The sequence below is a fragment of the Chelonoidis abingdonii genome, chromosome 26 (genome assembly GCF_003597395.2).
Source record: "Chelonoidis abingdonii isolate Lonesome George chromosome 26, CheloAbing_2.0, whole genome shotgun sequence".
Classification (NCBI taxonomy): domain Eukaryota; kingdom Metazoa; phylum Chordata; order Testudines; family Testudinidae; genus Chelonoidis; species Chelonoidis abingdonii.
The window spans coordinates 12,792,444-12,802,761 of NC_133794.1; the positions used below are offsets into that span (position 1 = coordinate 12,792,444).

At 53.8% G+C, this 10,318-nt stretch overlaps 2 protein-coding genes across 2 annotated transcripts in view; one reads left to right on the top strand and one right to left on the bottom strand.

The window, feature by feature from the left end:
• SPRYD3 (SPRY domain containing 3) overlaps positions 1–3,816 on the bottom strand; it is a 35,694-nt gene extending 31,878 nt beyond the window's left edge. The window contains exon 1 of the mRNA XM_032786801.2: positions 3,740–3,816. The gene's annotated coding sequence lies outside the window, so the exon portion shown is untranslated. The remainder of the gene's footprint in view (positions 1–3,739) is intronic.
• Positions 670–10,318, top strand: part of IGFBP6 (insulin like growth factor binding protein 6) — a 16,195-nt gene continuing 6,546 nt past the window's right edge. Inside the window, 2 exon segments of the mRNA XM_075061253.1 lie at positions 670–742; positions 3,868–4,019. Of these exon segments, the coding sequence (XP_074917354.1) occupies positions 670–742; positions 3,868–4,019 (225 nt within the window).

Below are 10,318 nucleotides of genomic sequence, written 5' to 3' on the forward strand. Positions count from 1 at the left end.
CTCCTCTAACCCATGCAATCAAACCCAGCTGGACTGATACACCCTGCAACTGTTTCCAGCTCTCTTAGCCCCATCATCTCTCACACAACACTGAGACCTTTCTGACCCCCCCCCTCCCCCGGCTCCAAAGATGGCCCCTTGCCACCACCCATTCCCAAAGCTAAGCCCCTGTGCTGGGAGTCACATATTGAGCATCTGGGATTTGGCAGGTCCCACAGAGTAAGAAAGGTGCAGGAGACAAGGTCTAACAGGGATTTTGCTCCCAGACCAGAGATGGCAACATGAGCGTCACTGATTGTCTGCTCAGCTAGAACAGGAATAAATTATTATTGTTTATATTCTGTAGCACTTAGGAGGCCCAGTCATGGACCAAGAGCCCACTGCGCTAGGTACCACACAAATGACAATCGCTTGCCCCAAAGAGTTTACCATCTAAGCATAAGGCAAGAGACCACAGATGGATACAGACAGATGGGAGAGCCCAAGGAAACAACGTTGGTGTAGACGACAGGCAGCATTTTGTGTAGGCACCATAGCAAAGCAGAGCTTTAAGGAGAATCTTGGAGGAGGACAACAAGGTAGCGTTGTGGATGTTTACAGGCAGCGTCTCCCAAACATGAAGGGCAGGATGGGACAATGCAGAAGGCACTTCTTTGAAAATGTAACAAGATGGTGACAGAGGCTGGCATCACAGACAGGTCAGAGGTGCGAGTTAACATCTCGACAGTGACTGAGATGACAGGTAGGGCAGGAAGAACTTCCAAGATAGCAGGAAGAGCTGCAACCCCAGCTCAGAAGCAGAGGTCATCAGGGTGAACCTGCCCAGCCTCCCCAAAAAGGGGGTGGTTTCTGACCAAACACGAAATACAATAGAAGCTCACAGGGACTTGGACCCACTATAAATCCCTTTAAGAGTTTTACCAAAGGATGTGAGCTGTGTGTTGGGGAAAGGGAGAAGGGTTATTGCCTTTGAGGTTTCAAGTACAACAGGAGTCCATTCACTCGAGACAGCAAAATTAGTGCCATCAGAGCACCAGTAAGACAAGCCTGGTATTTATTCAAGGCCACTGGCATTAGTGCAACCCAAAAGCAGGGTTGGAAAAAGCCACACTCCCGGGAGGAGTAGAGAGCTTCCAGAGGCTAGAAGGAGCGGTGCTGAAGGGGAACCAGGCCGTTTATTTCTACAGAGATCCAAGCTTCCTGTTCTTTAAAAAAAGGAAGATACATTTCTAGCTCTTACAGTTGGGCAGACAACCATCCAAATGTGATCAGAGCCTGTGGCAGCACAATGCTGCCTAAGGCTATGTCTACACTACAGAGCCTATGCCGGCACAACAGCATCAGCATAGCAGCATACACCACCAGAAAGAGAAGTTCTATTGGCACTACCTCCCCAAACGACATTAGCTATGCTGGTACAAGTCTGAAGTGTAGACCAGGCCTCAGTTTGCAGACAAACACAGCCCCAATGCCTTTGCTGCTACTCAGATCTTCCCCAAGAAGCCACTAAATTGATCAGCTTCACGTCAGTTTCATTCTGCCTGTTGGGAAAAATCACGGGCAGCGGTAGTTACTGGAGTTTTTTTCACTGCAGAGTAGCCTGGAAGAGGGGCAGAGAAGCAAATAGCCTCCATGCACAAAGCACAAGGCTCTGCAGAAGGGTAAAGCATCTTGTCTTTTCCTGAAGTCAGAATAAAGCCAAATGGGGCACAGGTGGTGTCAGATTAGGGATGTCTAACTTTACAGACCCCATCTGCTCCATTCGCCTCAGGTTTGATCAAGCAACACCTACACCTTGAATGAGCACACACAACTAAAACAGGGCCTTTCACAGTCATTCAGGCTAGCTTTCAAACCATGTCGGTGGTTTCAGGAGCCTCAACTGGAATGCAGCACCTCGGTCCTGATTTTTAGGGATTTTCAGCATTTACATCTGCAGTCAAAGTCACCAGGATTTGGGGCTGTTCAGCACCTCTGAAAATCAGGATCAAGATGCAGGCAACCCAAACAAATTAAGGTCCCCCAAATCACTGACCTACTTTGGGAAAGATGGCCTTCAAAGCTAAGCTGTTCCCACCCAAACCACAGATTTTGCTCTTGTCTGGAAAACACCCAGCAGGCTCCTGGTGTTATATGAAGAATCATTAATAATGTCAATATACTACCTCTGACGGCCAACACTACAGGGACGGGTGTTTTACAATCGAGGACAGATAAAATAGGTTACTAACCTATTTTATGGGGGATCTGGCCTCTTCCAGATGCTTGGGAGTGGCAGGGCCCATGAGAAGCAGTGAAGAAAATGCAGATGTACAGCGATAACCAAGGGATTCCTGATGCCAAAAAGCCATCATGAGAAACACCCCTGACAAAGCAAAGCAAAGTCCCCATTCCCTCAGCACTCGCCTAGTCCTACGACAGGTCCCCAGACTCTCTTATCATCCAACCACCTCTACTCCCATGATCTCTGGGCCTCTACCTGCCACCACACACACAGCCTCAGGGACCCAGGTAGATACCCAAGTAGAGCATCCATGGCTACCACCAGCACCTCATTCACTTCCCTCCTACAACGAGGGACCCGCTGCCATCTGCCCACTCACCTTCCACAACAGGACACTTAGCTATACCAGGGCATCAGCTCATGAAGCACCTGCCACACTCATCTCCCCTCAGCCAGGGGAACATAGGCATCCTCCCTCCTCTCCCTGGAGCACCCCTTCGTACCTAGGCAATTCCTCTCCCCTTCACTGCCTAAACCACCGCAGGCATCCCCTTACATCCCACTAGTCATCCCCCGCCCTTTAACTTACCCAGACCCCAGGGCACTCTTCCCCCCTTTCACTTCCCCACCCTGGGCACCTACTTCCTCCACACAATTGGGCAGTCTCTCTCCTCATGTACCCTGGGTATCTCCTCCCCCTCAGCTATCCTAGGCCCAGGGCATCCCTCTTCCTCTATCCTCCTGCATCCCACCTGCCCTAGGCATCTCCCCTTTCTCTCACCCCAGGAACCCCTCCCACAACCCACCCTGGGCTTAGAGCATCCCTCTTCCCCGGTCCTTACCCTCACCCTCAGGATATCCCCTCCACAGGCAGCCCCTTCTCCCTGGTATTTCTCCTTCCCTCATCCCTGGTAACTCCTCCCCCAGGGCATCCCTTCCCACTGTCCTTCTCCTTACCTGCTCTGGCTATTCCCGCCCTCAAAAGGCACCCTGGGCTTAGAGCATCCTTTCCTCTCCCCCTCCACCCCACCTGCCCTGGGTATCCCCACCTCCCAGGACCCCCCCTACTTCCCAGGTATCCCTCCACCTCCACCCACCCAGGGCATCCCTTCCCCCAACCTTCTCCTTACCTGCTCTGAGTATCCCCTCCACGGGTATCCCCACCCCCACAACCCACCCTGGGCTTAGAGCATCCCTCTCCCTCCCCCACACCTGCCCTAAGTATCCCCACCCTCCACAACCCCCCCTTCGCAGGTATCCCTCTGCCTCAACCCACCCTGGGCATCCCTTCCCCCGTCCTTCTCCTTACCTGCTCTGGGCATCCCCGCCCCCACAACGCACCCTGGGCTTAGAGCATCCCCCCCTCCCCCACACCTGCCCTGAGTATCCTCACTCCCCAGGACCCCCCCCTTCCCAGGTATCCCTCCGCCTCCACCCATCCAGGGCATCTCCCCCTGCCCTGGGCAGCCTCCCTCCCGGGTACCTCACCCCCCGCTCCCCCGGGCGCCCCCTCACCCCGCCAGGCCCGTCCTCTCCCTCCATGGACCCCTCCCGACCGGCTCCGGCTCTGCCGCCACCGCCCGCCTCAGGTCACTTCCGGATTACCTCCCCCGCCCGCTCTTCTTCTTCCCGCCCCCCGACAGCCAGTCCGGCCAATCCCCGAACGATCCGCTTTGACGGGCAGAGCTCCGCACCAATCAGAGACTGGGACGGGAGAGAGCGGGGCGGGGCTGAGCGGGAGCCCCGGCCGGGGGCTGGTCATGTGACGTTAGCGGCTCTGGAGGACGCGCTGCTGGTGATGACGCCCCGCGCTCGGGGCGCGTGATTATGACGTGTAAAGCGGGCGGGGGCTAAACGCAGTCCCTGGGCTGCAGGCGGCATGGGCAGCTTGCCCCTAGCTGGGGAAACCTGACCCCGGGAATGGGGTTGGGGGCACTAGAATGGGGGACCCCTAGGCACTGGATTTGGGGGGTTCATAGGCTGGGAGGGTCCAGGGGGTATCCCTGGATGCTAAAATGGGGGTGGGCAGCTATGGCCCTTTAATGGGGGACTGCTGGGTGTTAGACTGGGGGGCCCTGGACTAGGGGAACCTGTGGGTGTTAGACTGGGGGGCCTTATAATTGGGGATCCCAGGGCACTAGAATGGGGGGCCCCTGGGGACTAGAATGGGGGTGCCACCTTGAGCCCCTGATTGGGGACTTCCACAGGGGGCTATGAAAGGTTCCAGCTTAAGGCCCTTTAAAGGGCCCCCCTCCTCAGGGTTCTAGAATGGAGGAGGTGCCACCTAAGGCCTGTAGAATAGAGGGACCCACCGAAGTCTTATAAGCGGATGATACCCCAGGGTTTTATGATGGGGATCCCTGGGGCATTGTAGGTGAGGGGGACCACTGAGCCTTATAAAGGGGGGCACCCCCATGGCTCTAAAATGGTGGGTGACTGGAAAGGCTGTGTAAGGGAAGGGGTCCTTGAGGACACTATAGCCCCCTCCCCAGGGCCTAAGCCTGTCATACTGTTTAGGTGCTGGTTGATAGGGGGGAGGAGGCACCACCTGTCAACCCACCAGTAGGAGTCCTAGCCCCCTCCCCATTCTAACCACTTGCCCCTGGACTTCACTTGTGGGCCCATCCAGCCACCCAGTCTCACATATCAACCTCTGGCTAGTAGGGTGGCTTGTCTAGCCCAGTAACTCTCAAACTTTTTTACTGGTGACCCGTTTCACGCAGCCAGCCTCTGAGTGTGACCCCCCTTATAAACTGAAAACACTTCAAAATATATTTAACACAATTATAAATGCTGGAGGCAAAGCAGGGTTTGGGGGGGAGGCTGACAGCTCATGACCCCCCATATAATAATCTCGTGACCCCCAGTTTGAGAACCCCGAGCCATTAGCTCATCAACATCATACATTTTCCAAGCCCTGGTTACTATTAGTTTGCATGAAGAGATACACAAAATTGCAAGCAATGGTATTCATACATTATTCTTCCACTCAAAGTTTGGCTTTGGTATTGGAAGGGTGGGCTAGTGGATAGCACCCTGGCCTAGAACTCAGAAAACCTAGGTTCTGTTCCCAGTTAGTCACAAACTCCTCTTGCTAACTTTGGGCAAGTCACTTAATCCACTTTGTGTCCTAGTTCCCCATCTGTAAAATGGGACTAATGCCTGAGAGCTGTGAGGGTAAACTCCATCAGTGTGTGGGGGAGGGCTCAACTCATAAAGTGAGGAGGGCCCTAGAAGGAACTGCAGGTTGTTAGCAGCTTGGCAGGCCAGTGAAAAGCCTGCCGCTGCCTCGGCTATGCTTGTGAAACTTCAGGCCCTGAGCTGAGCTACTGCATTGAAATTGCTATGGACCCTGCTGGTGGGTAGTTCACCTCTCTGCACTGCAGGTATCTCTGGGATGCTGCTTATTGTGTGGCAGCTCAGAGCTCCTATCCTCTTGCAGCTCAGACACCTTCCAGGTTTCTAAGCAAGCAGGATATTTCCCTTGCTTCCCTACCCCATTGCCTATGATCTGTTTTGAGAGCCTGGGGAATGTGCCCAAGGTAACCCCACCTGGGCTCCTAGCAGCTTGATCCATTGCTGGCAAGCTCTAAGCTATGGGCTCTGTGACCAACCCGCTTCCTTCTCCCAGTCCTCCTCCCCCAGCCGAGTCAGGACTCAGGAGAACTAGCAGGTTCAGGCCGCACTCTCTTCTGTTTTGCCCCCTTGATGCCCAAGTCAGAGGGCTTTAGAGTGACCAGACTTTACATGAGCCTGAGCCAGCCTAAAAAGGACTTGATCATTTTACTGCTTGTGTCCCACCCCAGGAGGGGCTAACTCTTCCCCTTGCACCTCCAGAGCTCCCCTGCCCCACCCTGGGAGGGGCTATCTCTGCCCCTCTCAGCCCCAGAGCCCCTCTACTCCACCCAAGTGGGACAATCTCTGCCCTGCTCAACCCAAGAACCTTCTCACCCTGCCTTGTGAGGGGTGGTCTCTGCCCCTCTGGCCCACAGCCCCCCATCCCACCCTAAACAGGGCCATCTCTGCCCCTCTAACCCCAAATCCCCCCCCCCGCTTCATGCTGGGAGGGGTCATCTTGGTCCCCCCTTCCCCCATAGCAGAGCTCCCTCTGCCCCACCCTGGGAGAGAGCTGCCTCTATTTGTCATTCTAGACATGCCTGCATTTGAACTCCACCTTCTTCTGTTTTACACCATGGGCCAAATTCTTTCCTGGAGTAACTCCCACCCTGCCGGGCTGGGCCAGAGCCCCCTCTCTCCTCTGATCCATAGCTCTTGGCTCCACGCATGTTCCCTTCCCCCGTTAGCTCAAGCATTGCTTGGCTGACATCCAGCCTAGCCCTCCAGTGAGCAGTGCCCATCCAGTCGTTGGCCCTGCCGCAGGATGAAGGGGACAGTGTCCAGATTGCTGGAGCGGCCTCATGTCCTTCAGAGCACTGCGGTGAGTCCTCCAGGCTGAGGAACAGCTGGGGCACCCGAGCGAAAAACCCTCTGCATTGACAAGAGCAGGTGGGTCACCTGATGGCCTGCAATAGCTGCTGGCGAGGATGATGTAAAACCAGGGCCTCTGATACACACACACCCCCAGTGCTACTCTGAGCCAGGACCTCCTCATTGCTAGGCAGCATGGGGGGATTTGGCTATCAAGGGAAATGCAAATTCCCTGCTCCCCAGCTAGGGGAATCGCTGTTTTTCTGTGGGTTGCCTCACCCGTTACTAAATTATTGCCCCCAGTCTAGGGCTCTGTGGTTGTTGCTGCCTCACACACAGAAGGCATCCAGAGATTCCCAGCGTTAGCAGGGACAGAACTCGGATGCACCCCTCCCACAGCCCAGCCCTTGGAGTTAAAGGAGAATCTCCATCGGCAGCACAGAGCCTATGGCACACGGTGGAGTAGCTCTGATTCCCATCCAGCAGGGGGCAGTGGTACACAGCCACCCAGTGAGTGGAGGCAAAATGACTAGCTGAATGACTTCCTGAATCCTGTGGAAGAGCTGTCAATAAAACCTAGGAATCCCAGCTCCCACTTTGTTGTTCTAACCTCTCAAACACACAGCCAAGAACAGAGCCTGAGGGTTCTGGCGCCAGTTCCCCTAACTCCTGGATCACATCCCTCCCCCTCGGGTCCTATCCAAGGGATCATGTGAAGCTAAATCCCTTAAAGATTAGGAAGCACTAAGATATATGATAATCAGGTGCTGTAAGTGCCAAAGACAGACAGTTGGACCTTCAGCATAGCACATGCCATGTAAATCACCCACCAATTCCTCCACTGAGCCCAAAAGTGCATGGCTGAGTCAGGGGCTACCCTTTGGGAAGCTATCCAGGCTTGGTTCATAGACTCCAAGGGATGGAGCCTTTGCCACATCCCTTGGGAAGCTGTTCCCATGGCTGATTTCACTCCCTGCTACAAATCTGCCTCTTTTTTTCCTGTTGGAACATCATGGACAAACGTAAACAGAGATCAGGCCTAGGGGTTAACATCCTGCCCTGGGGCAGCAGGCAGGGGCATCCTGGGTGGAAACTGGGGAAATGCAAAGAGGGTGAGGAGGGTGGAGTTCAGGAAAAGCAAGAAGCATGTTCCGCTCAGGGCCGAAGAACGCCTTGTTTATGGGAAATGGACTGTGGCTGCCTCCCAGGGCTGCTTGATTGTGTGCCAGAGCACGGAGCTGCACTTGGGAGTCTTGCTCAGAAATCATCACCTCTTGGATGGCCTGGAACAATATCAGAGCCCCCCGCCCTGAGCGAAGGGGTCCCCCCTCTGTCCCCACAGCTCCAGGCCGGAGAAAGCAGATAGCCCGGTCCATTGCTAGCCCAGCTTTGCTTGCAGCTCTGGGTTGCATTTCCAAGGTGGCTCTGCTGCCCTGCAGCCAGTTAGTCCTCCGAAAGCGAAGGGTTAAGGGGCGCCATCCAGTGGCAAGCATCTGTATCAGTCACTTCTTACCAGGAAGAGGTCCTGGCCCTGGGTTATGACTGGTACGAATTCAAGTTCAACAGCTACTTGGACAGTTAATAAACTGCACCTCTTTCCACTGCCCTTTGGGAGACCAGAGCCCCTACAAGTGGAGCTGCTTAATGACAACACATCACTCTTCTCAGGCATCGAGTTTTACAAAGGAGGGTCACGATCCCCCTTTTCCCAGTGGATAAACAGAGACACCAGCAGGTTGAGTGACTCGCCGAAGATCATCAAGCAGCTGGGACTAGAATCGGGGTCCCAGCCCAGTGCTCGATCCACTAGCCCAGTGCATCTTCAGGGTGTGTGTGTGTGTGAACTGCTACTGATGGAAAGGAAAATGAAGCATACAATATTCTCAAGCACCTCTCCATCCAGGCTCCAGGGACAACCATTTGCTAAAGGCACAGTGCTTTGCTGAGGGTGATGCTGAGTTTGGCACCTTGCTCTATTCCGGACTTGTGACCTTGGGTGAGTCCCTTTAAGGGCTCTGTGACTCGGTTTCCCCATATGTGAAACAGGGCAAATAATACTGACCTGCCTACATCCCAGGGGGGTTTTGAGGATTAACCAGTTGCCAGTTGTAAAGGGATTTGGCTGGACAGCACTGGGTGGGAATGCTGTGTAACATTGATTTCTGTCTGCCCCTCTTACCCCCATGATCTTGGAATCTATAAGGATTTGCAGGAGCAGAATCCAACACAAAACTGAATTTTTTTATTTAAAACATGTAAGAAAAGCTGATTATTGAAAACGAGAAGCAAGGAAATCAAAATGCTGGAAGCAATGGGGGAAGTAGCCAGAACAGAAACCCTGGAGGTGAGCAGTTAAAATTTCCAAGAAATACTAACATCATCCAAAGATCTTTACTGACGTTAATAAAGCCCCATGAGAGAGATAGGAAAGTAATATCATCTGTACTCTCCAGACATGGAAACAGAGGCACAGGCAAGGAAAGTGACTCAGCCAAGGTCACACAGTCAGTGGCAGGGCTATTCGTAGAACCCAGGAGTCCTAATTCCCAGTCCTGTGCTCTAGCCACTAGACTACACTTCCTCCTGGAGCCAGGAACAAAGCTCTGGTATCCTGACTCCCATTCCCCTCCTGTAACCTTTAAACCACACTCTCCAGAGCTGAAAATGGAACCCAGGAGTCCTGACTCCGAGTTCCTCCTGTTCTAACCACTAGACAACACTTGCCCCCAGAGCCAAGAACTCAGGCTGGGAGTCCTGACCCTCAGCCCTCTGCTGCCACCACTGTAACGCACCCCCTTCCAGAGCAAGACATCCAACGGGCCTGACCCTCCCTAGGGTCCTGCTCTAACCACTAGTCAGGAGCCCAGGAGGCCTGACTCCCATGCCCCACTCTAATCAGTAGACCCAGCCTGCCAAATAAGCACATTGTTTTAAGACTCGGCTCTGCCCACACAAAGGCCAGCAGTAAAAATGATGTGTTATGTTTTAGGAAAGAATTAGACAGGGAAGGGAAATAGCTCAGAGATTGGATTACACAACAGAGATGGGCTGGAAGCATGAAATATTCCAGGCATTTAGGCTCCATGCAAAGGCAACAATATTCATTCAGATCCTGAAAAAAAAAATGTACTTTTGAGGGAAGAAGAGAGAGGGGGAAAAAACCATGATCTCAGCCCAGTGCCCCCAGGGAAAGGAGGGGAAATCAGGGATTGGGCACCAGGAAATTGTTTGCTCTTCATTTCTTTGGGGTTGGGTTAAATGAAAGCAATTTCTGTTTGGTGGGGGGGGGGGCGTTGTTTGGTTTTTCAAAAACGATGCTCAGAGAATTAGACCCAAATCACTGGAAGAGAAATTGCTGGAGGAGAGGGGGGGAAAGGATGGGAGCTCCCACTTGGGAATGGGGAGGAGATGGGAGCTGATCCTTTGGGATTGGGGGGGATGGAGATGGGAGCTGATCCCTTGGAAATGGAGTGGGATGGAGGTGGGAGCTGATCCTTTGGGAATGAGGGAGATGAAGGTGGGCTCCCCCACTTGGGAATGGGCCTGGGCAGGATGGAGATGGGCCCTCCCACTTTGGAATGGGGGGGTGGAGATGGGAGCCAGCTGCCCCCTTGGGAATGGGGAGGATGGAGATGGGATCTGATCCCTGGGAAATGGGGGGGGGGG